Here is a 26,008-nt window from a genome sequence, read left to right as displayed (position 1 = left end):
GGGGCACATGATGCAACCCGCCGCGATTTCAGCTGTTTGATTGGCGGCCGCGCCCGGCGCCAGGCACAGGGATTGGGCAGAGGAGGCTGTGACGAAACCTGGACCCTGCCTTGTAAAGAAGGGAGGAGAGAAAGAAGAGGGAAGGGGGGGGCCTCCGGGAGGGAGGGGGCTGGGGAGGCGGGGTCCCAGCTCTGTGCTCGCGCCCCCAGCGCGCCAGTCCGGGGGCTGCAGGGAGCGCAGCGCGCGCGGCCCGGGCCCCGGTCACCGGACGCCCTACCGGACACGACCCTCCCTGGAGCTTGGACAACTGCCCACCTCGGACACTGCACCGGACACTGCCCCCCGCAAATCTGGACACTACGACGGACACTACTTCCCAGCTCCGGACATTACTCCCTCCTCTGCCCCGGCCCTGGACGCTTTTCCCCCTCCCCCTCTGGGGGCCCAGACACTGAGCCCCCCTCAGACTCTGGCTAGCGTCTCCTTGCACCCCAGCGCCGGACATTGCCTCCTCCTTGTGCCCCTCTCCTCCCTCCCTCCCACCTCATCTTTCCCTGCTTGGGTAGGAGCTGCGCCAGTTTCTCCGACCCCCTGCTGCTTGGCCGCTGCTGCCCGCGCCCCCATCCCCCGGCTCCTCGCCCGGATGCCTCTCCCCGGGGGATTGTGGTGGCTCCTCTGCTGCCGTCGAGGCTTCACTCTTCTGCACCGGGACTACGGGGACGGCGAGCTTAGCGGGGACGGGGAGGAGGACGAGGACGAGGAGACCTTTGAGCTACGGACCCCGAGTCCAGCGGGCGGCGGGAGGGTAAGTCCCGGGGGGTTTGGAGCCTCGTCTCATTCCCTCTCACTATAACCAGCCCTCACGCCTGATCCCGCTCCAGACTCCAGCCAAACGCCGCGCGCTTGGCGAACTGGGGACGTCAGGGAGGTTTTTGCCTGGGGTCCAAAGCCCCTGGGAGCTCAAGCAACAGCAGCCCTGCTCTGGACGTGCCTGTGGGCCTCGCGCCGCACGCTGGGCGCTGTCCACCTGCTGGGGCCCCTGAGGCAGGGGAGGCGTCACGCGTGGCCCGACCTGGCCCTGCCTCTCCCTTCCCTGCCGGGCCCGCGTCCCATCCCGTCTCCTTCCGCCTCTGCCAGCGCCGAGGAATGTGGCGAGGCCGGCTGGGCGGCTCGAACGCCTGGGTCCCCTCCGCTCCCAATTCTTGAGCGCTGGGGCCAGATGCGGGAGCTCCTGCTGCGAGGACCTGGTCGAGGGGAAGAAGGCGTCCGAGCTTTGGGGTCTGTGGTGGGGACCCCATCGAGAGGGAGCTGGGGGCCATGGCTCTTTGAGGACCCCTCATCATTACCCTACCACTCAGGACAGAACTCTTGGCCTTCCCTGGTGAGGCTCCTGGGAAATCCCTGAGGGGATGGTGAGGGACATTTGGTTGCCTGGTTTTGTCAAATCTCCCCGTGGAGAAACTGAGGCACAATTGGTGTGGGAGACTTCCATCCCCTAACATCCCTAATATTCCCCATGCCCTTGCACACAGGCGACCAGACTCCTGTGTGCTGTGGCCGGGGTCATGCTGCCATCCCCCACTCAGGGGTCTCCAACAGGCCGGGTGGCTCGGTGCCCGGGTGGGGCTGGCTGCGCCGCTGCTGCCTCCAGGGCTCGGGCCAGCACCTGGCGGAGGCGGAGGGTGGATAAATATAGGGGGGGGGGAGGGAGAGAATCAGGGGGCTGCGATTAGGGGAGTTGGTCAAGAGGGTGGTCAGTACCTGCCCCCATGGTGGTGTGGCTGAGAGCCCCTTTGCACAGACCCTCCAGAAAATAGGTGACTGTTCACCTAGGGAAGGTGCAGGACCCAGACGTCCCCAAGCTTCCAGCCTGGGCAGGGTTGGCTCTGTCAACCAGGCCACTGCCTCCCTCATGCTCCACCTCCACCCCCCTCCCGGGAGCTTGGGGACAGGTGTCCCTGGCCCCCCTCCCCCCCCTCCCCCTCCCGTCTCTAGCAGTCTGGGCGCAATATGAGGATGGCACAATTCCCGCCTGGCTGGCCTTCGGGTCGGGTTTGTGGCCTCTCTCAGACCCCAGTCTACAGTTGAAGTTGAGGGGGGAGGGGTGGTGGGGGAAGGGCAAAACTCGAACTACACCTGCCTCCAGAGTGTGTGCCATTCCTTGGCCAGGCCCACCCTTCCTGAGCCCCAGCAAAGGGCAGGGTCTCTGCTCACCCTTGAGTCTCAGGGCTGTCTGTGGGACAATATAAGAAGCTCTTGGAGAAAGCCCTATACTGAAAGAGTTCCTCTTCCCTTCCTTCACCTCTGTGCCCCCCACCTATCCTCCCCTGGCCAAGGAGGCAGAGTAGGTGAGGGGAAAATGAGGAGGGGGTGACTTCAAGCCTGCCAGAGCCAGAAGGGACTTCATTCACCTCTCTGGTTTCAAAGATGGGGAAACTAAGGCTCAGAGAAGGGAGGAGACTGGCCAAGTTTCCAAGTGAGTTAGTGGTGGGGCTGGTAGTAGAACCCAGGTCTCTTGACTCCCTGCCCAGTGCTCTTTCCACCCTACACCACCCCTGATTGTATCTTCAAAAGGTAACAGAGACAAGGCGTGATCCTTGGCTTCTTCCCTCCTGCTCTTCTGCAGAGCTTGTTCTGTAGAGACCAGAAGGAGGGGTGAGCCCAGCCGCTCCAGCGCGCTCGCCCCAATCATGACCCCACTCCTTGATTCCTTCCTTAATCCCCCCAGCAGCGCTGACCTGGGGGCAGAAGCCACGAACATTAGGTGTGGAGGGCTCAGATCCTGAGGGCTTCCCTGCTTGTCTCCCCAGGGTCCCCTGGACGTGACGCTGACTCAGCCGGTGAGGAGCGGTCCCGTCTCGGACAGGTGAGCTACTATGGAGACCCCAGCCCGTTCCCGGGACCCCCATCCTCGCCGTCTTCCCTCGCGCGCGGTTGTGCAATAAGGGAGAGGCCCTGCACCGGACGCTGTGGTTTGGCCGGGGTCCCGGGGGGCGGTCCGGCCGGGGGCGCGGGGAGAAAGGGGGGGTCCAGGCTATTTCTGGTGCGAGGTCAGATCGGCCTGGCGGTTCCCACAGCCGGGGGGAAGGGTGTCTGGCTTGAGAGCAGACACCTCGCGCAGTCTGGGGAGCCCCTACTGAGGAGCCCCCTGGAGGCGGAGTGGAGTCTCCGCAGCCTCGCCCAACCTTCCCTCCCCTCTGTCCCAGGCTGCCGAGCTGGGAGGAGACCTGGAGCCTCATCCCGGAGAAGGGGCTGCCTGAGGACGATCCGGACGTCGTTGTGAAAGGTAGGGACCCCACTCAGTGCACCCTGGAGGCCCCCAATCCTAACCCTCCAGGGGATAATGTCGCCTCCCGCTGATGCTACTTCGACACCCATCCTTGCACCAGGCTGGCTGTACCGCGAGCCCCGCGGAGGAGGGGCGCGGCCCTGGCTGCCCCCGCGCCGGGCCTGGTTCGTGCTCACGCGGGACTCCCTGGACCAGTTCAGCAGCAGCGGGAAGGGGGCGCGGCGTCTCGGGAGCCTGGTACTCACCAGCCTGTGCTCGGTCACCGGCCCAGAGCGCAGGCCCAAGGAGACTGGTGAGAGACCTCGTGCGGACTCTCCTACCTTCACGGGCAGGGGCCCAGCCGGCCCTGATCACCCTCCGAGGCCTCTCTTTCCCCCAGGTCTGTGGTCAGTGACTGTGTCTGGCCGGAAGCACAGCGTCCGCCTCTGCTCCCCGCGCCAGGCAGAGGCAGAGCGCTGGGGGGTGGCACTGCGGGAAGTGATCGCCTCCAAGGCGCCGCTGGAGACCCCCACCCAGCTACTGCTCAGGGACATACAGGTAAGAGAGAGGATTCCAGCAAGTGCCAGGAGAGTAGTGGACGCAAAAGCTTTCTGGGCTCATGGGGAGCTCCCTTCTCCATCATGGTGACCCTCTCCCTGGCCCCTAGGAAAGTTGTGGGGACCCAGAGGCCGTGGCCCTCATTTACCGGCGGAACCCAATTCTGAGGCACACCAGTGGAGCCTTGTACGCCCCGCTCCTGCCCCTGCCCTATGGAGTCAATGCCCCAGGTGAGTGGGCACCAAGTCCCCTGGATGCGGTGGGGTGGGTCAGAGGTAAGAATCTGAATGCCTTAACTGGCAGGGACCTAAGCATCCTCAAGGGGCCTACCAGCTCCTCATTTTCAAGGTGAAACCAGAAACTGGCGAAGGTGGGGGAAGGGGAGCCAGAACAGACAAAAGGGCCCCTTTGACCACCTTCTCTACGGGTCTCATTCTGACCACCCATGTTCCATCAGGAGATTTTACACTCCCTCTTCTATTTTTTCATTATACCTTTGAGACCAAGTTATATTACCTTTATAAGTGGTAGAAAAGCCACCACTTTGGGAGAATGTGCTGGCCTCATTCAGCTTTACTTCTCCCTAAATGTGGCAGCAGCTGGCCCAGATCCTAAAGCTAGAGGATTAATGGGTGCTGGGAGAACCTTGGTTTTCTGACTCCTAATCCAGTCTGTTTTCTGGCCCGTGGTGATGGCTTCCAGTACCCAGTTACAGAATCTGGGGCTTGAACCTATGTCCCTTAGTCTATCCCTCTACTTTACTAACTCAAAGTCCAGGCTTATTGGGATGCAGATGGGAGGATTCCTGGGGGGCAAGGGTTTACCACTTGTAAAGTTTGGCTCTGTGGGACCATTGCTTTCCCTTCACTCTTCCTATCATTCGTACCTCCCCTCCTTGCCACCCCCTGTCCCCTTATACTCTCTCTGACCTTCCCTTGGTTCATGCCTTCCTCCCAGGGCGCAGCTCTGAGTCCCCTCTCCAAACCATCCCTCCACCCCTACCCTCCCACAGGTCCAGGCTATGCACCCTTGCGTGAGGAGGCGGTGCGGCTGTTCCTGGCACTGCAGGCGCTGGAGGGGGCGCGGCGCCCCGGGCCCTTGATGCAGGGTGTGCTCCAAACCTGCCGGGACCTGCCCGCACTCCGCGACGAACTCTTCCTGCAGCTGGCTAAGCAGACCTCGGGCCCTGCGGGGCCCCCTGGGCTCCCAGCTACCCAAGACCCTGCCGCCCTGCGGTATTGGCAGCTCCTCACCTGCATGAGCTGCACTTTCCGGCCTGGGAGAGCTGTACGGGGGCATCTCCTGGGGCATTTGGAGAGGTGAGAGGGGAGGAGCGGGGTAAGGCCAAGGTGAGGGAGCTACAGGGCTGCCAGGGAGTGACAGGCCTTTGCAAAAAGTTTGGTAGGTGAAGAAGCCAGATCCAGAGAAGGGAAGGTACTTGGCCAAGGTCAGGGCTGCTGGTACTATATACAGTGCCTTTGTGGGAAATACAAGATCATATTCCACTTGTAAGCAGATAAATTACAATACGCCCCCCCCCCCCCCCCCCCGCCTCCTTCGGGCAGAGGAATAATTAAAAGGCTACTTTTGCTGAGGCTGATGGAGGCCAGCGCCAGGGCTTAGGAAAGCGCAGTAAAGTGGCTGGATTTCGGACTTTAGCCTGAAGGACGATCTCGGAGGCTGTTGGAAGTGGACTGGGGCAGTTGGGAGAGAGCTTCCAGGGGACTTAAAAAGTAATTCAGCTCCATAAGAATTACAGGGGAAAGATTTAGCAGAGCCGTCAAGGAACTTGAGTTGGGGGCTGGGGGAGGAAATCCACGAGGTAAACCATAATAGAAGGCGAGAGGGAGGGTGAAAATGAAAGCCCTTGGAGCACTGAGATCCCAGGGTTCCTCCTAACCCAGGACGGAGCAGGCACTCCCAGACTCGGAACTGGCGGAATATGCGCGCTTCATCCGGAAAGCTCTGGGCCGGACGCGCGGCCGAGAGCTGGTGCCCTCGCTGGCAGAGATTTCCGCACTGAGCCGGCGACAGGAGCTGTTGTGCACCGTGCACTGTCCGGGGGCTGGTGCCTGCCCGGTGGCCATCGACTCCCACACCACAGCCGGGGAGGTGAGGCCACAGAAAGGCCCCCCTGCACCCCCAACCCCCTCGCTCCCAGCTTCTCATGCCTGGTTTTCCCGGTTCCTGGGCCCTAGGTTTGCCCGGAGTCTCACATTTCGGCAAAGGAGGGAGAGGTGGTGACAGAACTGAGACCCCTTCCCCTCCCAGAATCCTGCCAATACCCCAGGGTGGTGTGACTTTCCCCTCTCCCTTTCCGCCTTCTAGGTGGCTCGAGAGCTGGTGGGACGGCTGGGCTTGGCCCGGAGCCGCAATGCTTTCGCACTGTACGAGCAGCGAGGGGCCCAGGAGCGAGCCCTGGCTGGGGGTACCCTCGTGGCTGACGTGCTCACCAGGTTTGAGAAGTAAATGTCCAGCCCCAGCCCTGCTCTCTATTAACTCACCTATTTCTCAGCTTCGGTCAATCACTAAGAAACATTTACCGAACGCTTGCCACTTGGCGTGTGTAGTGATGTTCTCTGGTTTACACTTGGATCCCTGCCCGCGGGCGGTTTGCAGCTTACATTCTGGGGTCACCTCCGCGGTCCACTCCGCCCGGGCCCCGCCCCAAACACAGGGCCCCGCCCCCATCCCAAACTACAGGCGCCCTGGTGGCCCTGCTTCTCCTTCGCCACGCGCCCTTTTCTCTTATGCAGTTTGGCTGGGGAGGAAGCTGGGCTGGAGGACTCCCCGGACTCTGGGTGGAGACTGTGTCTGCGTCTTCACGGACCTCTGCACCCTGACGGGCTGTCCCCAGACGGTCACGAACTGCCTTTCCTCTTTGAGCAGGTGAGGACCTCCGGTGTTCACGCCTCCAAGCAGACCCCCAAGTCTGAACCCTTCCTTTCCTGGGTCGTCTCATTTAATCATTAGGTAACCCCAACGGAGGCTTTAATCTAGAGACCTCCTCACGTTCCATACCCCGAGGTGTTTTCGCGACTGCATAGACGCGGCTCGCGCACTGACACCGGGTACCTCCCCTGTAGGCTCACGCTCTGCTGCTGCGGGGCCGGCCGTCCCCGCCCGACGACACGCTGCGCGCCCTGGCGGCGCTGCGCCTGCAGAGCCTGCACCGCGACTTCTCCCCGCGGGTGCCCCTGCCCCGCCTGGACCGCTTGCTGCCGCCCCCCACCCCGCCCCGGGAAGACCCGCCCCGCCCGGCCCCCAGGCCGCCCCGCTCCGCCGCCCTGCTGGCCGGGGCACTCTGGAGCCCGGGCCTGGCCAAGAGGCGGGCGGAGCCGGCCCGGCGCGGCGGGGCGGGCCGCACGGCGGGAAGCACAGCTCGCGAGGGAGGAGGCGGCGCCGGCACGGCGGCTGCTGTGCTGGGCGGCTGGAAACGGCTACGGGGCATGGGCCGAGCTGAGGCCATGGCTGCCTACCTGGCCCTGGCAGCGCAGTGTCCGGGGTTCGGCGCTGCTCGGTATGACGTTCTGGAGCTGAGCACGGTGAGGGGGAGAAGGGAGAAGGGGACTCTGGTGGCCCAAGCCCCAAACCTTTGCCCCAGAGCCACAGGCCCCCACTGTGAGTCACTTCATTCCCGACATCCAGAACAGCCGCCCATCTCAAACCCCAGGAGTCACCCGTCCTTGGGCCCTCACATCCCTGGAGCCATAGCCACCTCCACAGTGCTGTGACTCATAGTGGGAGGTCAGGAAACTCCCTGCTCACAGCCATCTCCCCCTACCAAAAGTAATGCTGCAGGGTCTCCTCTTTCCACCCTGACTCTGCCTGTCTCTCTGCAGGAGCCTGGCGGGGGTGCTCCTCAGAAGCTATGCCTGGGCCTGGGAGCCAAGGCCATGTCCCTCTCCCGGCCGGGTGAGACAGAGCCCATCCACAGTGTCAGCTATGGCCATGTGGCCGCCTGCCAGCTAATGGGCCCCCACACCCTGGCACTGAGGGTGGGAGAGAGCCAGCTCCTCCTGCAGAGTCCCCAGGTGAGTGGGAAGAGGGGCTGTGGAAGGAGGAGGGAAGGGATGACATGAAACATTTGTTGCACACCAAGCATAGGCCAGGTACTGGGAATCCAGCAGTGATCAAAGACAAGCTCAAGGAGCTTACATTAGAGTGGGGGAGTCAGACAATAAACAAGGAATCTCAGGCTACAAAGGAAAGTGACAGGAAGTGACTGGAGAGGACACAGCATTAGGTAGTCAGGGAAGGAGTCTCAAAAAGGATGAAATTTGAAGTAGCCATAGGAAGGTCTGGCAGAACAGCAATTCCAGGTAGAGGGAATTGCAAGGCAAAGACCCTGAGATGAGAGTGAACTTGGCATGTTAGAAGAGCAGAAAAAAGCAAGTATGACTGGCACATAGGGAGTGAGGAAGACAATGGTGATGAGGAAGGATGGGTTGCAGGGGCCAGAGCACATAGGACCCTGGTGGGGAAGTTGGAGCCCTAGAGCCCGAAGGGAGGATGAGAAAAAGAGAACCCAATGGCCCATGTTGCACACTGCCCTCTGCCCTCTCTTAGGTGGAAGAGATCATGCAGCTGGTGAATGCCTACTTAGCCAACCCCTCCCCCGAGAGGCCCTGCAGCAGCCCTTCTCCTCCATGCCAAGACCTGCCAGACACCTCCCCTCCCAGCCAGTACCCGGGCCTGGAAGAGCCCCAGGGACAGTCTGGCTGCTTGGGGCAGCTGCAGGACTGAGCCTGCCAAGAGGTCACGACTTCCCTCCTGCCTCCAGCCTGGGCCAGGACTGCTCTGAGATTTGAGGGAAACATGGACCCTTTTGGCCCTGCAGGGACAGGGCACGCCCCACACCCAAGGGCTGCAAAGGGTGTGGACAATTTTCTAGTTTGTTTCTTAATTTATTTGTAGAAGAGAAGCAAAAAAAATCCTTATTTACACAAACCCTTCCTGTGTGAGTGTTGTCAGTAGGACAAGTTGGAGCCCCAGGGTTGTGAGCTCCGCCCCTGGGGACGCCCACACTCTGGGCTTTTACCAGCCTCTGAGGGGAGTCTGGACACCACAGAGCTCCACCCTCCTTGGCTTTCTGGATTTAACCTCCTCCTGTCCAGTATGCTGCCACAGGGTTGTGGGTGGCGCTGGCAAGAAGGCAGTATTGGAAGCTGACAATTACTCACCCTCCCTGCTCCACTGAGTGGTGTAGGGGCAGCCTGCTGGCATCCCTGAGGCTGAAGGGCAGTGAGTCATCAGGACTGGCACTGCCCCTGTTTTTACCCTGATGTCCACCCTGGGCCATGGTTGGGTCCATCATTGGTATGCCTTCTGCTTTGGGCCTAGAACAGAGAGAAGCTTGGGGCAGATAACAGACCCAAGAATTTCTATGGCACAGAGAAAGAAAGCAGGATGGGTTCAGCCCTACTCCTGAACTCTGTTCCTGCATATCAGGTTGAGTTGAATTGGGTTGAATCCCTGGGACTCTGATGGCCCTGGGCACTGGGAATCCAGAGTCCCGGCTTTCCTGACCTGCTCAGAATGCAGTGGCCCTACTTTGGCAGAGTCTACCTCCTCTGCCCAGAGTGGAGGAGGCTGGGGCAACATTAGCCCACACTGGGCTGGAGCTTAGGCACTGAGGAGACAGCAGACCAGGAAACTTCTGTGATCTCGAGAGAAGGGCTGACTCCAACAAAACAGCCTGGTCCCAGGTGAGGGATGCCAATGGAAACAGTGGACACACTAAGACTTGAACTAAGTGGTAAGAAGTTAGAGGAGGTAAAGGCCACAATACTGTCACGTTCCTAGAAAATGGAGATGCCTTCACCATCCCTCATGTTCACAGATCAAGCCCTGACTATCCTGACAATCAAGCTTTATTACTTTATCACAAGCATATTAACAGTGAGGGCATAGAAGGGAGGATGCAGGACCAGCTCATGTGCTGGAGATGAACCAAGAGATGTTGTCAATAAGTTGGGTCAGAGGGGCCAGGCATGGTGTAGGCTGTGCCTCCTGTCCAGAGGGAGTCGTGGAGAGGAAATCACTGCTCCTGCGTGCCCCAGGAGATGTAGTCCGGCTGTGTGGCAGCATGGTACTCATCAATGAGCTCCTGAACAACCTCTCTGGACCTGTCCATCTCGTCAAAGTTGTCCTTAAACATGTCTTCCTTGCGGAACTGCTCCAGGAAGGCATCCCGCTTCCGAAGCTTGTCAAACTGCTGGCAGGAACTTTCAAAGAGCTGAAAGAGATGAAAATCTCCAAAATGGGAGCCAGTGTAGGACAAGTTAGGAATGGACTAGGGGAAGAAGATGAAAGTGACTAGTCCAACAGAGTGGCCAAAGAAGACCAAGTGACTAGACTCACCGAGGAGATGCTAGTGTGGTTGGCCATCATGAGCCCACTGACCCGGTGGGCTGAGGGCAGGTAGGGAGACTTCCTCGACAGGGCCACCTGGATGCTGGCTGGGCCCCAGGGGATGAAGTTGGCCAACTTCCGTTCCCGGATCCTCTGCAGGCTCTTGTGGACCTGGGGTGGGCACAGGGGCAGTGGGGGTAGCCTCTCCTCTACCTCTGCGGGTGCTGAGGGTAGAACAAAAGGGCCTCGCCTACCTGGGTGGGGTCCACCTCTCCCTGGATGATGTTGAGGATGGCGATGTAGCAGTGGTTGGTCTGGCGGTCCCGGCCTGTGGACACCATCACGTTCTTGGGCTGCAGCAGCCGCCTCATCACATCTAGGACCGTGGTCTTCCTCACGCTGGCCACCTGATGGGAGGGTGGGTCACAGGGATCAGGCCAGCACTCAGGGCACAGTCCAGAGATACACGGGCAGAGAAGTAAACTCAGCCCCCATCAGACCCTTGGTAGAATAGTCTCTGTGGCAAGAGCCAAAGGCAGAGGGAAGATGGACAGCAAGTTAGCAAGATAGTGGCCTGCTCTGTGCCAGTGCCTGAACCTCTGGGGGCCAAAAAGGGCAGCTCCTGGGGCAGCGGAGAGCAGAGAAAGGCTAGGCCAGGGCCTGCTGGGCCCAGGGCCAGCCTGGCCTGGGACACTGAGGGCTGCTCTTACTGACTGGTCTGTGGTGAGGGGGGTGTAGCCGGTCATGAGGAAGTGGAGCCGTGGGGTGGGAATGAGCGAGGCGATGAGGCCGATGAGGTCGTTGTTCATGTAGCCGGGGTAGCGCAGGGTGGTGGTGCTGGCCGACATGATGGTGGACACCTGGGGACAGGGGTGCCATGTCATGGGCCTCGGCCTGGGCAGGACCTCCCTTCCCCAAATGGTCCTTCAGCAAGGAGGGCTTCCTTCTAGTTCAAAGGAGCCCAGGAGTGGGGGCTCACCAGCTGGTTGATCTGAGAGAAGGACGGGTTCTGGATGTGTAGGCGGTCTGTGGCGATCCGGTTCAGGGCCGTGTTGTCCAGCACCACCTGGGGGGACAGGAAAGAATCACAGCACCTTGTTGTGGAGAAAGGAGGCATAGAAATAAGATATTGGTTTAGTCCCTGCTGAACTCTAAAGCCAGGAAGTAGGTTTGTTATTTTAAAAGGAAAGTACAAAAAAATAAGTAAAAAAATAATAATAATAAAGGGAAAGCAATGTTTCTGGGGCATCATGAGACACTTTTGGACCGTGCAGGGCAGTAAGGAAATATGTGAGTAGCCCCATGTGCTACACACTGCCTGGCTCTGCAGAGACCACAGAGAGGGAAACACGCGTGGTCTTTCCCCTCATTAGGCCTGCAGTCTAGTGGAGGGAGACAGACGTTAAATATAAAACAACAGAAAGCTACAGTTAACTACCTGAAATATGCACAGAGGATTCTGACCTTGACTGAGTAGTCAGGGAAGGTTTTGCCAAGAAAGTGACCCTTGAACTGAGAGTTCAAGCATTAGCAGGCATTAGGTAGGCAACGTGGGGATCCGTGGTGGTGGTGGGTATATTCACTTTGTTGAGAGTCTTGCTGCCTGAAAGGACTGTGAGCAGCTTGGAGGCCAGGACCTTATTTCTTAATTTGGCTGACAGGTATGGCTTTGTTGGTCCTCTGTTCTCTGTGTGCGCAGGGGCTTGGGAAGGGCAGGGTGTGTATGACTCACTGGCTTGGGGAGACAGACCAAAGCCCCCAACTCCCTCTTCCTTTGCTCACCACACAGTCTGCGTTCTGGGTCAGCCTCTTGAGTGTGAGGAGAGAGTTGTAGGGCTGGACCACCACGTCGCTCATCTCGTCCTGGTAGGGAAACACTGAGTACGTCTGCACCAGCTTCTTGGGGTACCTGAGGGTGAGGAAGAGGGAAAAGGGGAGGTTGGCACAGTCAATTGGAAGGACCCCCATCACTGCCCATCTCTGTCTTCTCGAAGGCAACAAGGACCGACCCTTTCCAAGGGCCACCAAGCTCTTATACAAAAGGGGTGAGGACAGAACTGAGTCTTCAGAGCCAAAAAGGATAAGGTTCAAGCAGCAAACTCTGCAGATACCCTCCTCTCCCTAGGTAAACCCTATGACTCAAAAGGGATAGTAGCACACTTCCCAGCTCAAGAAAAAAAGTGACAAAAAGGAAAGCCATTACCCAGGGAACCAGGGTTAATGCCCACTCCCCCAAAACAGGCCTACCTGTCATTCAGTCGCTCTAGGAGGTAGGAGCCTAGGCCAGAACCCGTCCCCCCAGCAATGGAGTGACACAGCACGAAACCCTGTATAGGAATAACAAACTCACAGTTTCCCCCACTGTACTCTCACAACAGGCTTCTGACACCAGCTGTGTGGTGGTTATACCTCACACATCAGTGAACAATCAATTCTGCAGTAGACACCAGCTGGGTGCCCAGCAAGTCAGTTCAATTCTGCACTATCCGCAGACTGTGCCTGACTTATGATGGTTCAACTTTCTGAGGGATTTATTGGATGTAACCCAATGCATTGCAACTTACGATATATTCTGATAAACCCATCATAGGCTGAGCATCATCTGTACCTGGAGATAGCATCAGAAGCCACAGGTTGAAGGCTCAGTTCTACAAGACTGCCCCCCACTTCCACTGCCAATCACAAGCTCCAGGTTGTTTTACCTGTGTCTCTGACCAACAGGCTATAAATTGTGGTTCTCAGGACCCCCTCCTTGGGTTCAATTAATTTGCTATAGCAGCTCATAAAATTCAGGGAAACACTTACATGTACTGGTTTATTATAATATAAAGGATATTTTAAAGGATATATTATGAATAAACAGCCAGATGAAGAGAAAGTCCCTGGTCTGGAAGGGTCCCCAGCACAGGCGCTTCTGTCCCTTGGATTTGGGGTATACCACCCTCCCAGCAAGTGGAGGTGTTCTTTTTATCTTCCTGGAAGACCCTGGACTCAGTCCTTTGGAATTTTTATGGAGGCTTCATTACACAGGCACAATTGATTAAATCATTGTACATTGGTGATCAACTCACTTTTTTTTTTTTTTGAGATAGGGTCTTGCTCTGTTGCCCTGGCTAGAGTGCAGTGGCATCATCATAGCTCACTGTAGCCTCCAACTCCTGGGTTCCAGTGATCCTCCTGCCTCTAATTTTTAAAATTTTTTTTGTAGAGACAAAGTCTTGCTCTTTCTCAAGCTGTTCTCAAACTCTGGCCTCAAGGGATCCTCTCGCCTCAGCCTCCCAAAGTGCTAAGATTACAGGCACCATGCTGCAATCTTAAGCCCCTCACCTCTCCTTAGAAGGAGGGGGTGAAGGTGGGGCTATAAACTACAACCCTAAGAGCATAATTTTGTTTCCCTGGCAACCAGCCCCCATCTAGTGGTAATCTAGGAACTTTCCAAAAATCACCTGATTAACATTAAGCTCAGGTTTGGTTGGAAGGGGCTTGGTATAAATAACAAAAGATTGTTTATCTCTTTGGAGCTGTTCCAGAAACCAAGGATAAAAGGTCAAATATTTTAACAAAAGATACTCTTATTGCTCTAGTCACTTAGGAAATTACAAGGGTTATAGGCACTGTAAGCCTGGAATTGTGGAAAAACACAAAAACATATATATCACACTATCACTCCCAGCGTGAGGAGAGATAGAGAGGCAATTCTGGGAGTTGGGGGAGAGGCTTTCCTTGTCTCATACCCCACTCTCAACACACTAGCGTCTCAAGGCTGCCTCTTCTCTATCCAGGCTGAGGCTTCTTGGGAAGGTTCAGAATGAGAGAAGCAGCTGAATGACTCATGCCTAAGGAGCTGCTGCCATCCAGATTACCACTTCCCCTTGCGAACAAGGACTGTGTCTTATTCCCCTCAATATCCCACATCTGATGCTCAATGGAGTTTGAATTGAATTGCCCCCATCACATCATAGGCTAACTCCTGACCTTTCCCCAGCACTCTTCAGCCTTCCCCCACTCACTGCCCTCCCCCAGCAGAACCTCACCTCTAGACTGTCACTGCCATCTGCTTCTCTGTCTATGATGTCAAAGATGTCTTCATGGATTTTCTCACCCTGTATAGAAACGTGGAAGGGGAAGATTGGTCCAAAAGTTCCGGAGAGCATCAGGAACTTTGCTCTGGGACATTATTGCCACCCTGAAGCAGAGCCTTGGCTGTAGCACTCAACCCATAAATGCTACTTTTGCAAATGATTTGCACAAATGTGCATAAACCTCTCCCTGGCTTTCCCTCTCTTTAGGGCATCCCTTTGTCTCTTATTTATTGTCAATCTGGTCTGTTCAAATTCCTAGGTTGCTTGAGCCTGCCCTGCCCCAGGGTGAGAACATTAAGGGTTTCTGGGATGGTCGCCTGGACACCTGGGAGAAGCCGCTGGCCCAGTTGTTGCCAGCTCCTCCTCCGTGCTCTGACAGGTAGATGTTCTCTGGATTGTAGAGCTTGGCATAGGGGGAGTTGAGGATGGAGTGGATCACCCGGGGCTCCAGGTCCAGCAGCACAGCCCGGGGGATGTAGTGCTCATCGTCTGCCTGTCAAGGGAAGTCCAGGAGGGGGCCCAATCAGCTAGGCAGGCCAAGTCCTAAGTCCTCCCAACTCTAGCTCCTTCTGGCCCTCCCTCCTCAAATGAGCCGCCTGGCCCCTCTGCCCAGCGGGTTTCCCAGTACCAGGCCACTCCCTTCCCTTCAGGCTCGTGGGCCCCTGGCTGCCATGGCCAAGTCGCTGGGGGCACCTGGTAGAAAAAGACGTCCTTGCGGTCAGTGCCCTCGGTGGCGAACTCCTCCACGATGCCCTCGGGGCTGATACCATGCTCGGCGCACAGTTGTTTCCAGAACTCGAACCCAACTGGGGGAGGGGGGAGATGCCCGGGTCTGCTAGAGCCCTAAGGCCTGAGGAGCCCAGTTTTAGGGTCAGAGGCTGTCACAACCAGAGAGGGTGGACCTAAGACGCCTGGGTCTGGGAGCTGTCACAGCCCAGGGCTGGAGGCACAGCTCTTGGTCTGAGTCATCATGCGCAGTAGGACAGGAGGTTCATGGAAGGGAAATGGGACTGGCACTTGGGTGGGACCCGAAGGGGCAGAACCAGAGACTGGCGGGGCCCGGCGCTCGCTTGCTCACTCTGGTTGCCGCACTGGCCCAGCTGCAGGGTGATGATCTCCCGGGGCATCGCTCTTCAGACGTGGGCGCGCCAGCCCCAGCCTGGCGGGAGTCACGCGCGAGACGAATGCCTGGCAGCCCGGCGCGCATTACGTGGGGAGCGCGCGCTCCCTCCGTCTCTTGACGCGGGCGCTCGGTCTGCGCGTGTGCAGTTCGGGCAGCTCCTCGGCGGCCACAGGGCCGCGGAGCCCAACCTGGGCATCATTTTATCCCTAAGCAGTCGCAGCTGGAATTTCAGCACAAGCGCAGAGTGAGGCCACGCCCTTTCCTGCCCACCGCTCCGCGCCTGCGCGGGGAGATTTAAGGGGGCCAGCGGGGTCGTCACCTGGGTGTGAGGGAGAGAAGAGGAGGGGCGGCCAGGTCGACGTGATGGTCCAGGTGTATGCAGTCACCTATTATATAGGTAGGTGAGCGACTCTGTGGGCTCTGCTAGGTCCAGGGGATGAATTCAAGCCAACTTCTCTTAAATTTTTATTCTTTTTCTTGTGTTACAGTACATATTTATATAATTTATCATTTTAACCACTTATTAGTATCGCATACCGTTCTGGGGCATTAAGTACATTCACGTTGTTCTATAACCATCACCACTACCCATCTGCAGAACTTTTTCATCTTCCCAAACTGAAACTCTATACCCATTAAACGGTAACTTCCCATTCTCTCCGCCCGCCAGCCCCTGGCAATCATCATTCTACTTTCCGTCTCTATGAATCTGACTGTTCTAGGTTTCTCATACAAGTGGAACCATAAAGTATTTGTCCTTTTGTGTCTGGCTCTTTCACTGGCTTGCTTCTTTCTTTCTTTCTTTCTTTCTTTCTTTTTTTTGAGACAGAGTCTCACTCTGTTGCCCAGGCTAGAGTGCCATGGTGTCAGCCTAGCTCACAGCAACCTCAAACTCCTGGGCTTAAGCAATCCTCCTGCCTCAGCCTCCCGAGTAGCTGGGACTACAGGCATGCACCACCATGCCCGGCTCATTTTTTTCTATATATACTTTTTAGTTGCCTATATAATTTCTTTCTATTTTTTTAGTAGAGATGGGAGCTCACTCTTGGCTCAGGCTGGTCTCGAACTCCTGAGCTCAAACGATCCACCCGCCTCGGCCTCCCAGAGTGCTAGGATTACAGGCGTGAGCCACCGTGCGGGCTCCTTTCTTTTGACAGTTCCAATTTCACCACCCCCAACACTTAGTACTTCTGTTTTTTTTTGATAATAGCCATTCTAATGGGTATGAAGTGATAACTCATTGTGATTTCTGTTTTACTGTAAATTATGGAAAAATTTAAACATACAAACATGATTTTGTGCCTTTACTTTTTTGTGTGTTTTAAAACTTTATATAAATGGCTTCAGAATGTAACATCCTTTTGCAATCTGTTTTTACACCCTACATTATGTTTTTGTGGATGAGCCATGTTGATACATGCAGATTTATATCATTCTTTTTATCTGTTTTGTAGTATTTCATTGGATGAATAAAATCAGTGTATTTCTGGACAGGGGCAGTTATATTGTTCCCGGCTATTCCCCACTACCTCAGAGTTGTCCTCTTGTGAACATGAAGGACACTGTTCCAGGCATGTGTAGTTTCAGCTTTACTAGGTTTTGCATATTTTCTCCTAGATGTACCAATTTAACTCTTATTAGCAATAGCGGCCTCATTTCTCTACAGCCACATCTACACTGGGGTTACCAGAAGTCAAATTTTGTCAAGACCATGGATGCTGAGAGAAACTTCATGGTTGGAATATCCAGTTATGATCACAAGTGAAGTTAATTCACTTTTCTTGTTACTGTTCTTTTTGGGATTCTTCCTCTGGGAATTGCTTGTTCATAGCCTTTGCCCATTTTTCTATCAGATAGTTTCTCTTAGAGCTCTAAGCTATTATAGAAATTTATTATTCGTTGTATGCAAATATCCTCTCAGTCCATAGCTTGTCTTTGCGCCTTATCTTTTGTACTGGAGAAGATTTTAATTTTAATGTTAACTTACCCATCTTTTCCTTTATGTTTTGCACGTTTTATACTCTTAGAGTATAAACGTCCCCATCCCAGCGCCATGCATGCATCCTTGTTTTCTTCCAAAAGCTCTGTAATAGTTTTGCTTGTTCCCTGTAGGTCTTTAGTTCATCTGGAATTTATTTGGAGGCGTGCTGTGAGATAGGGATCTACTTTATCTGTTCCATATGGATGGCCAGTTGTCTCCAAACCAATTTTTGCGGAGTCGGTGCAGCCTCCCCCACCCCCTGGGGCATTCCAAGCGGCGCTGCAACTTGGGCCGCTCCTGGCCGGTCTTTCGCTCGCATGGTCGGTCTGTCTGTCCCTCTCTGGCTGGCTTTCTCTGGGAGCCGCTGCAGAGGCGCTGGCAAAAAGCACCATTGCCAAAAGTCATGCTCAGACGAGGTTTTTTGTTTTCTTTTCTCTCACTCGCCTTTTTATAAAAGAGAACTCGGCCGCTCTCCAGTCCCCGCCGCCCAGAATCCTCCGGGCTTCTTTAGAAGACTCTGGCTCCCCCGACGCCCGCCCCGGTCCCCGCCTTGGCTGTTTCCCTCCCCTCTCCCCACTGGGTCTCCCAGCTCCCTTCCTCCAGCTCTGGCCCGGAAGATTTCCGATGTCTCCCAAGAGTACCCGGTAGCCTCGCCCTTTCTGGGAGGGTCTGGCTACTCCCTTTGAAGTTTAAGGGTGGGTCGGAGCTACGCCGTTAGCCTAGTGGCTCCCTTCCCCCCACAGAACCGCTCCTGGGGGGCTGGCTACCTTCAGAGGCTTTGCCAAAACCCTGTCCCAGTCCTGTGCCAGGTGAGGAGAAAGGCTTCAGAGATGAGAGTAAACTTGCCTCCTGCCCTGTGAGCCTGGGAGAGCTCAGTTTACTTCCTTTAAAATAATAAGCTGTCAGCAGTTTATGAACACTTGGGAAACAGGAGAGTTAAATTACACCTTTGCTTGTGATTAGTAACAGTGCCTTATTCCAACTTATAGTCCCCCTGAAATGGGAACACTTTCTTCAAATCCCCGTTTGCAGGCAAGCAGGTTAGAAAGTGTGAATCTATCTGAGCTGGAGAAGTTGCAACGCAGGTTACCTCTGAGAAGACATCTCTGACAAGCGGGAAGCTCCTCTCTTCCTACTCTTGCACAGATGGGTTGGAAACTGAAATACTTATGTACGTTGGCAGAGCTGACCATCAATCTCCCAGTTATCAGTAGGCTATGCTGAGAACTGACCTGGTAATATTGGTTAAATGAGATGAGGCATGAACACTTAGCACAGTGCCTGACTCATAGTAAGTACTCAACAAATATTAGCCACTGTTAATATCAGTAGATGGAATCAAAACTGAAGTATAGCTTGGCTGCTGTGACAAATGAAAGACCTTATTTAGATTAAAAGCAAAATGAATGGTTGTGTTACATAAATTTTAAAAAACTCTAAGTGCTTATGATCCTGTAGATTGTCAGTTTTAGATCTAACTTCCATTGATGTTGAGCAGAAGGCCCAGCCAGGTTCATGGTCCTTCTAATGCGCTTCAGATCCAGGGTCTCAGGATCATTTACCCATGGCTTGATTGTTGAGTGTTGACTTTAATTTGCTTGGCCCCAAGTTCTTTGATCCAGGTTATGATAAGGTAGTGGGATGTGGCTTTTCTTTGTCTGAGGCCTCAGTCTGCCTCTGATAATGAATGTAGCATTTGTAAACTAACATATTTGTTAAATTTCCAAAGCCTTTATTGGACACCCCAAGTTGAATAAAACATATTTTTGGATGCACCTTCATTTCTGGCCTTTCCTGAATGCCTGGCCTGCAGTATCTCAGGAGCACAGGTGTCTTGTGGAGGTCAGGAGGTAGAGATGTGAGGTGGGGAAGTGAGGCTGTGTCAGAGATTGGGAGGAAGAACATTGTGCATAACATGCAAAAGCAGCTAATTAGAGCTGCTTCAAGTCATGAGACTGGGATCCTATGACCCCAGGGTGTTTAACTTTCAAAATAAAACTTAAAATAAGGCAGGCAAAGAGCAAAAGCTCTTTAGGTGAAAGGAGTTGTACTAAATTCATATTTTAGTTGTGAAATAGAACAAAACATGGCCAGGTGCAGTGGCTCATACCTATAATCCCAGCACTGTGGGAGGCTGAAGTGGGAGAATCACTTGAGGCCAGGAGTTTGAGACCAGCTTGGGCAACATAGCAAGACTCCATCTCTACAAAAAAAAATTTTTTTTAATTATCTGGGCACATACCTGTAGTCCTAGCTAGTTGGGAGGCTGAAGCTGGAGAATTGCTTGAGCCCAGGAGTTTGAGGTTGCAGTGACCTATGATGACGCCACTGCACTCTAACCTGGGTGAGAGAGGGAGACCCTATTTCAAAAAAAAAAGAACAAAACAGGCCATTTCTGTATTGTTTTCTCAAGAAATAGGGAAAAGGAAATAAGCCTAAAAGTAATCCTGTTTGTGGATCATTTGCTCATTCATTTATTCTTTTGTTATGCACCTATACTATACTGGGTACACTGTTTTGAGCTGGGGAAATACTGATAACAGACCAAAGTCTCCTGGTTTTGTGGAGAAGATAAACATGCTCAAAGGTTAGCACTGAGTGCAGAATAGGGGGCTTAATTTGGGGGGAGAGGCCAGAGCATTAGAAGACTTTTTGGAGGAAGTGGCATGTGGCCCAAGTCTGGAAGTTCTGGTAGGAATCGACCAGGTAGACCCAATGGAGGGAGATACAAATCAATAAGAAGAAAATACTAAACAAAAATGGTTAAAGGGAATAAATAGTTCATTATTTAAAAAATACAAAAAGATGCTCAATCTCACTAGCAGTCAGAAAAATACTAATTTAAGACAAAAAATTAGATGAGCACAAATTTAAAAGATTGATAATATCTGGCATTGATGAGGATTCTGAGAAATGGGTTGTTTTCATTCACTATTTTTATATACTATTAGTGGTAGTATAAATGGATACATTATTGTGGGGCAACTGGCAGTTTCCTTGATGTGTGAAATGCATATAACCTTAGACCCAGCAATTCCACTTTGAGGACCCTATTCTACATACATGCTAGGACATGTGTACAAAGACATATGTACAGGGATGTTTGCTGCAGCATTGTTTATAATGGTGAAAAACAACCTAGGTATCCACATGTCTATCAGCATGGTAAAGTATGTAAATCCCTATGAAGGAATACAAAGGAGTCATTTGTAAGAAAAATAAGATAGAGCTCTCACTAGCATAGAAAGGTGGCCAACACATGTTAGGTGACAAAAACAAGTTACAGAGGAATATGCATAGTCTCATCCCTTATGATAAAACCAAAACCAAAGTGCTTTTGAGTGCATGTGGAAGAGAAAGGAGTGTGTGTGTGTGTGTGTGTGTGTATGTGTGCATTGGGGGAGCTGGTGAATTACAAGAAGGAGCATGTGCATAGCATGTTGTAGATGGCATGTTGAGTTTAGGGTGAACGTGGAAAATTTCAATAGTGAACTAGAGAAGTCAGCAGGGACCAGACTTGGATGTCCCTTATGGAATAGAAGCCACTGAAGGATCATGAGCAGAGTTGCAACAGGATCATATTTGCAATTCAGACAGATCCCTCTGGCAGCAGCGAGACAGGCATGCTGAAGTGGAGGAAGAGAACAAGAGAAGAAACCATGTTACCAGTCAGGTCCTTGCTGTGCATTAATCCAGGCATGAAATGAAGAGGGCCCTTCCCAAAGACAGAGAAGAGGGTACAGGTTCTAGAGATACTGAGTGGAGAGAACCTATAGAGTTCAAGAAGATTGAACATGTAATGGGGGGAAGGAGACGAAAGAGTCTGAGCTGACAGATTTCAATCTTGGGACATTGGTTGAACGTAGGGTCATTTATGAGACATGGGAAATTCAGGAGGAGAATGGTTGCACAGTTGAGTTTGAGAGAACTGAGGGATACCCTGATGAAGGTAGGGATCTGATAAGCAACAGAGAATAGGCAGTTCTAGAGCTCAGGAGAGAGGTCTAGGTGCAGAGCCTGCTGTACTTGGGTGGTGGTTAAAGCCATAGGCATTGTTAAAAAACAAAATTCCAACAAATTTAGGTTAAATATCTTAAGTGGCTTTTGTTTTTGATTCTAGAATCTGACAATATCTCACTTTATAAAGTAGAATGACTATTCCAATGAGCTAAGCAGGGGGTTGGTTTTATAGACAGAAAAGGGCTGAAGAAAGCAGAAACAGAAAACAAACAGTGGATTGGTTGTTTCAAAGTGACTTTCCTTTTTTTTTTTTTTTTTGTTGAGACAGAGTCTCACTTTGTTGCCCAGGCTAGAGTGAGTGCCGTGGCGTCAGCTTAGCTCACAGCAACCTCAAACTCCTGGGCTTAAGCGATCCTACTGCCTCAGCCTCCCGAGTAGCTGGGACTACAGGCATGCGCCACTATGCCCGGCTAATTTTTTCTATATAGATTTTTAGGTGTCCATATAATGTCTTTCTATTTTTAGTAGAGACGGGGTCTCGCTCAGGCTGGTCTCGAACTTCTGACCTTGAGCAATCCACCCGCCTCGGCCTCCCAGAGTGCTAGGATTACAGGCGTGAGCCACCGCGCCCGGCCTCAAAGTGACTTTCCTTACAGAATTGAAACAGAGGCGACTCCCTTATCTTGCCAACTCAGGTAGTCTGGGCCTCTTTAGATTGGTTGTTGTGAATCTCCAGGGTTTTTTTTTTTTTTTTTAAAAACTGGCCTGTTGCAGAGTTTGGTTTGATTGCACGGCACCTAGCATGAGTGACGCCATTCTGGTTTGGCCACCATTGTAATAAAACCAAAAAGATCTCTGCTGGCTTGCAGATACCTCCTGGCTAGGGTAGAAGGTGACTGTCTTCCTGGGTTGGAAACCACTATACTAGATCATCTCTGGCCCCAAATTGTGTGATTCTCTCTGGCCTCTTTTATAAAGGCCAGTTATTTTTTGAAGCCCTGGCTACACAGCAGAAGTATAGGTGTCCACTCTCCACCCCACAATGGGTAGGCATTCTTTATCTTCTTTTTTTGTTGTTTGTTTGTTTGTTTGTTTGTTTTTTTGAGACAGAGTCTCACTTTGTTGCTCGGGCTAGAGTGCCGTGGGGTCAGCCTCGCTCACAGTAACCTCAAACTGCTGGGCTCAAGTGATCCTCCTGCCTCAGCCTCCCGAGTAGCTGGGACTACAGGCATGTGCCACCATGCCTGGCTAATTTTTTCTATATATATTTTTAGCTGTCTAAAATAATTTCTTTCTATTTTTAGTAGAAACGGGGTGTCGCTCTTGCTCAGGCTGGTCTCGAACTCCTGACCTTGGGTGATCCACCTGCGTCGGCCTCCCAGAGTGCTAGGATTACAGGCATGGGCCACTGTGCCCGGCCTGTTTGTTTATTTTGAGACAGGGTCTTGCTCTGTCATCCAGGCTAGAGTACAGTGGCGTCATCATAGCTCACTGCAACCTCAAACTTCTGGGCTCAAGTGATCCTCCTGCTTCAGCCTCCCAAGTGGCTGGGACGACAGGCACGTGCCACCATGACTGGCTGATTTTTCTATTTTTTGTAGAGTTGGGGTTTTACTCTTGCTCAGACTGGTGTCAAACTCCTGACCTCAAGCAATCCTTCCGCCTCGGCCTCACAGAGTGCTGGGATTACAGGCATGAGCCACCATGCTTGGCGTTTATCTTACTGCTACCTTTTTGGAAAAACACCCCTTCTCCTTTGAAGCACATGCTACCCAGCTCCGCCACTCTCTACTCTTGTTCCAATTATCTACCTACTTCCTATCACTCCTCCACATTCTCCAAAGACTGTTCTCCACACCAAGCGTCACCTTCATCCTCGGTGACTTTTACATTCATATGGGTGGTCCTAGCTGGAGTGGCTTAACTGCTCCTTAATCTGAAACCTGACTGGCTCGTTCTTGTACCACCGCTTCCTGCACCTCCATTTTCTCATCCCCTTTGTCCCATTCTTCCCAATGTGGGTTTCACTCTCCTCAGCTATCACATTCCTCAGCCCCTTCCTCGCCTCACATTCTTCTCCGAACAGCCTGGACATGCAGATCCATTTGTCCTCTCTTTCCCGTTCTTCACCTCATCCTCCTGGGAAGAACTTGGCTGCAGCCCTGGTTCTCGCTGACTTCCTGCCCTCAAGGGCAGCTGAGCCAAGCAGACAGTTGCCATGACAACCTTGTGGTCTCTAACCTCCCCCCCCCCCCACATCCCTCTTTAGCCCTGGGCTGGGAGTCCTTCTGGGCTGTCCTTCTCAGCCCTGTCTTCTGTTTCCTACCTTTATCTACCTCCCCCCTCATTGTCACTCTCCACAGATAACTTCACTCCTACTTGAAGGTGAAAATAGAAGCCATCAAGCAGAAGCCCCCTCAACTTCCTGCCCCCCACTCTCACCCCGCTGAAGTATTTATTTTTATCCACACTCATCCTTTCCTCCCTTTTATTGTAGGAAAAGTTTCCTTCCTGTAGTTAATCCTTCCACCTGAGCCCTGCATCCCAATAACTCCAGCCTCCTCAGGAACCTTGGCTCTCAAAGTCCGCTCTCTGTCCCTTCAGTATTTCCACATGGAAGCCTCTCCTCTGTTCTAAAAAGCCAGGTTCCCAGACTCTGTGTTTCCAGCTCCACTATACCAGTCTCCCTCTCTCTCTTTTCCTTTGGAGCAAGGGTTGTTAACCTTTTTAAACCACTGGATGCCTTTGGCAGTCTGGTGGATGTTCTTTGAATGCATAAATTAATACACATAGGGCCAGTTGTGGTGGCTTGCACCTGTAATCCTAGCACTCTGGGAGGCCAAGGCAGGAGGAATGGTTGAGGTCAAGAGTTTGACACCAGCCTGAGCAAGAGTGAGACCCCATCTCTACCAAAAATAGAAAAATCAGCCAGTCATGGTGGCATGTGCCTATCGTCCCAGCTACTCAGGAGGCTGAGGCAGGAGGATCACTTTAGCCCAGGAGTTTGAGGTTACAGTGAGATGTGGTGATGCCACTGCACTCTAGCCCAGGTCAACAGAGCAAGACTTTCTCAAAGAAAAACCACCGTCTCAAAGAAAACCTAAAAAAACAACAAAAACACATAAAATTACCATGAAAACCAATTATATAGTTGTTACAATATTTAAAAATTGTATGATAATTTTTTGACATGAATACATGTGCTATCTTTTATTTTATGTCCTTTATTAATACATTAAATTACAAGATCTTGAAGTAGGTCTAATAACTTCTATAGTAGTGATGATTATAAACAATATTCTGAAACATCTGTATCCACTGTAATATGATAAAAATAGCTGTGATTTTTACAGGTGAACATCAGGGGTACTGCTAATACTACTGAAATGTGATGCCTATAGTCGTAATTGAAGGAGAGGCTAAATTTTAGTTAGAACTGAGTGAAAATCAAAGTGTAATTGTTTTCTCCATTCAAGTTATGGACCCTGTAAATTCTATCCATAATTGTTTGAGCTCAGGAGTTCGAGACCAGCCTGAGCAAGAGCGAGACCCTATCTCTACTAAAAAAATAGAAAGAAATTAGTTGGACAACTAAAAATATATATATAAAAAATTAGCCAGGCATGGTGGTACATGCCTGTAGTACCAGCTACTCGGGAGGCTGAAGCAGTAGGATTGCTTGAGCCCAGGAGTTTGAGGTTACTGTGAGTTAGGCTGACGCCACGGCACTCTAACTCGGGCAAAAGAGTGAGATTCTGTCTCAAAAAAAGAAAGAAAAAATTAATAAATAAATTCTATCCATAGATCGCTTGGAGGTGGTCTGTGGACTCCAGATTAAAACTCTGGTTTTAAAGTCCTGGCCAGGCACAGTGGGACACACCCCTAGTCCTAGCTACTGGGGAGGCTGAGGCAGAAGGATCGCTTGAGCCCAGGAGTTGGAGGCTGCAGTGAGCTATAATCACCCCACTGCACTCCAAGCTGGGCATCAGAGCAAGACTGCATCTCTTAAATAAATAAATAAATAAATAAACCATCTCAGGTCCCACCACAGACCTACTGAGTGCAAATTTGCATTTTTTTTAGGAGATCTCTGGGTTATTTGTATGCACATTCAAGTTTAAGGAGCACTCTTCTACAATATGCTTAATTGAGTCTTTTTATTTCTCTTATTGAAGTAAGCACACTTAAAAGATATGTAACTGACCAGGTTGAAATTACACATTCAGGATTCAGCTATGCATTTCACTCCATATAACAAAACCTAAACATTTTAAAATTGAAAAGATATAATCCACCATTGAATTTTCAAACTTTTGATTATAGACATTTCGAAACTTATTTTAAAAAGTAGCAAGAATAGTGTAATTACACCCTATGTGCCTCACAATTGATTTTAATTTTATTCTTTTTTTCTGTTTTTCTTTTTCAATAAGAATTCTCAGAGACCAAACAATTGATTTTAAATGAAAAACTTATTCTAAGTATAAATTTGAGAGTACTGTGTTTGGAATTCCATGAATGCTAAGGTACATTTGTGTATGCCACCAGTGCCTCTGCAAAAGAAATCACTCTATGTTTTTAAAATAAATGATTGTATTTTGGTTATTTTTATAGCCATTAGAGAAAGAATAGAGGCACATTTTAAAATTTTCAATTTTATATATTTTTGCATCTACTTTTTT

General features: G+C 52.2%; 2 protein-coding genes across 6 annotated transcripts; one reads left to right on the top strand and one right to left on the bottom strand.

The window, feature by feature from the left end:
- Positions 1 to 200: 200 nt before the first annotated feature.
- Positions 201 to 8,776, top strand: PLEKHH3 (pleckstrin homology, MyTH4 and FERM domain containing H3). 4 transcript variants are annotated; one of them, XR_011234847.1, is made up of 13 exons: positions 201 to 805; positions 2,811 to 2,866; positions 3,207 to 3,286; positions 3,390 to 3,581; positions 3,669 to 3,826; positions 3,936 to 4,056; positions 4,839 to 5,145; positions 5,731 to 5,938; positions 6,155 to 6,291; positions 6,583 to 6,715; positions 6,913 to 7,346; positions 7,669 to 7,860; positions 8,396 to 8,776. XR_011234847.1 is itself a non-coding variant. In XM_069481455.1 (13 exons), the coding sequence occupies exons 1-13, from the start codon at positions 644 to 646 to the stop codon at positions 8,570 to 8,572; spliced, it is 2,373 nt and encodes a 790-aa protein (XP_069337556.1). In that variant the 5' UTR covers positions 201 to 643; the 3' UTR covers positions 8,573 to 8,776. The 4 variants fall into 4 exon arrangements, 3 of the variants coding, with proteins under 3 accessions (XP_069337556.1, XP_069337555.1, XP_069337557.1); XM_069481455.1 differs by having other exon boundaries at positions 6,155 to 6,282; positions 6,913 to 7,371; XM_069481454.1 differs by having other exon boundaries at positions 6,913 to 7,371.
- Positions 8,777 to 9,756: 980 nt separating this feature from the next.
- LOC138391603 (tubulin gamma-2 chain) lies at positions 9,757 to 15,665 on the bottom strand. 2 transcript variants are annotated; one of them, XM_069481453.1, is made up of 12 exons: positions 15,341 to 15,665; positions 14,956 to 15,068; positions 14,588 to 14,755; positions 14,210 to 14,283; positions 12,664 to 12,679; positions 12,428 to 12,525; positions 11,963 to 12,089; positions 11,160 to 11,246; positions 10,891 to 11,040; positions 10,435 to 10,587; positions 10,190 to 10,351; positions 9,757 to 10,064 (listed from the first exon to the last, which is right to left on the bottom strand). In XM_069481453.1, the coding sequence occupies exons 1-12, from the start codon at positions 15,387 to 15,389 to the stop codon at positions 9,867 to 9,869; spliced, it is 1,395 nt and encodes a 464-aa protein (XP_069337554.1). In that variant the 5' UTR covers positions 15,390 to 15,665; the 3' UTR covers positions 9,757 to 9,866. The 2 variants fall into 2 exon arrangements, with proteins under 2 accessions (XP_069337554.1, XP_069337553.1); XM_069481452.1 differs by lacking the exon at positions 12,664 to 12,679 and having other exon boundaries at positions 12,428 to 12,507; positions 14,215 to 14,283.
- Positions 15,666 to 26,008: the final 10,343 nt, after the last annotated feature.

The sequence above is a fragment of the Eulemur rufifrons genome, chromosome 9, assembly GCF_041146395.1.
Source record: "Eulemur rufifrons isolate Redbay chromosome 9, OSU_ERuf_1, whole genome shotgun sequence".
Lineage (NCBI taxonomy): Eukaryota > Metazoa > Chordata > Mammalia > Primates > Lemuridae > Eulemur > Eulemur rufifrons.
The sequence above is the reverse complement of the archived record's forward strand: the minus strand, read 5'-3'. Positions and strand labels throughout refer to the sequence as shown.

Excerpts from the sequence above, each read along its gene's own strand:
- PLEKHH3 (XM_069481454.1), top strand. The coding sequence starts at position 644 with ATGCCTCTCCCCGGGGGATTGTGGTGGCTCCTCTGCTGCCGTCGAGGC. Across the intron at positions 806-2,810 it reads GTCCAGCGGGCGGCGGGAGG|GGTCCCCTGGACGTGACGCT; the intron begins GTAAGTCCCGGG and ends TTGTCTCCCCAG. Across the intron at positions 7,861-8,395 it reads TCCTCCTGCAGAGTCCCCAG|GTGGAAGAGATCATGCAGCT; the intron begins GTGAGTGGGAAG and ends GCCCTCTCTTAG.
- LOC138391603 (XM_069481453.1), bottom strand. The coding sequence starts at position 15,389 with ATGCCCCGGGAGATCATCACCCTGCAGCTGGGCCAGTGCGGCAACCAG. Across the intron at positions 11,247-11,962 it reads CCCAGAACGCAGACTGTGTG|GTGGTGCTGGACAACACGGC; the intron begins GTGAGCAAAGGA and ends CTGTCCCCCCAG. Across the intron at positions 11,041-11,159 it reads TCTCTCAGATCAACCAGCTG|GTGTCCACCATCATGTCGGC; the intron begins GTGAGCCCCCAC and ends CCCTGTCCCCAG.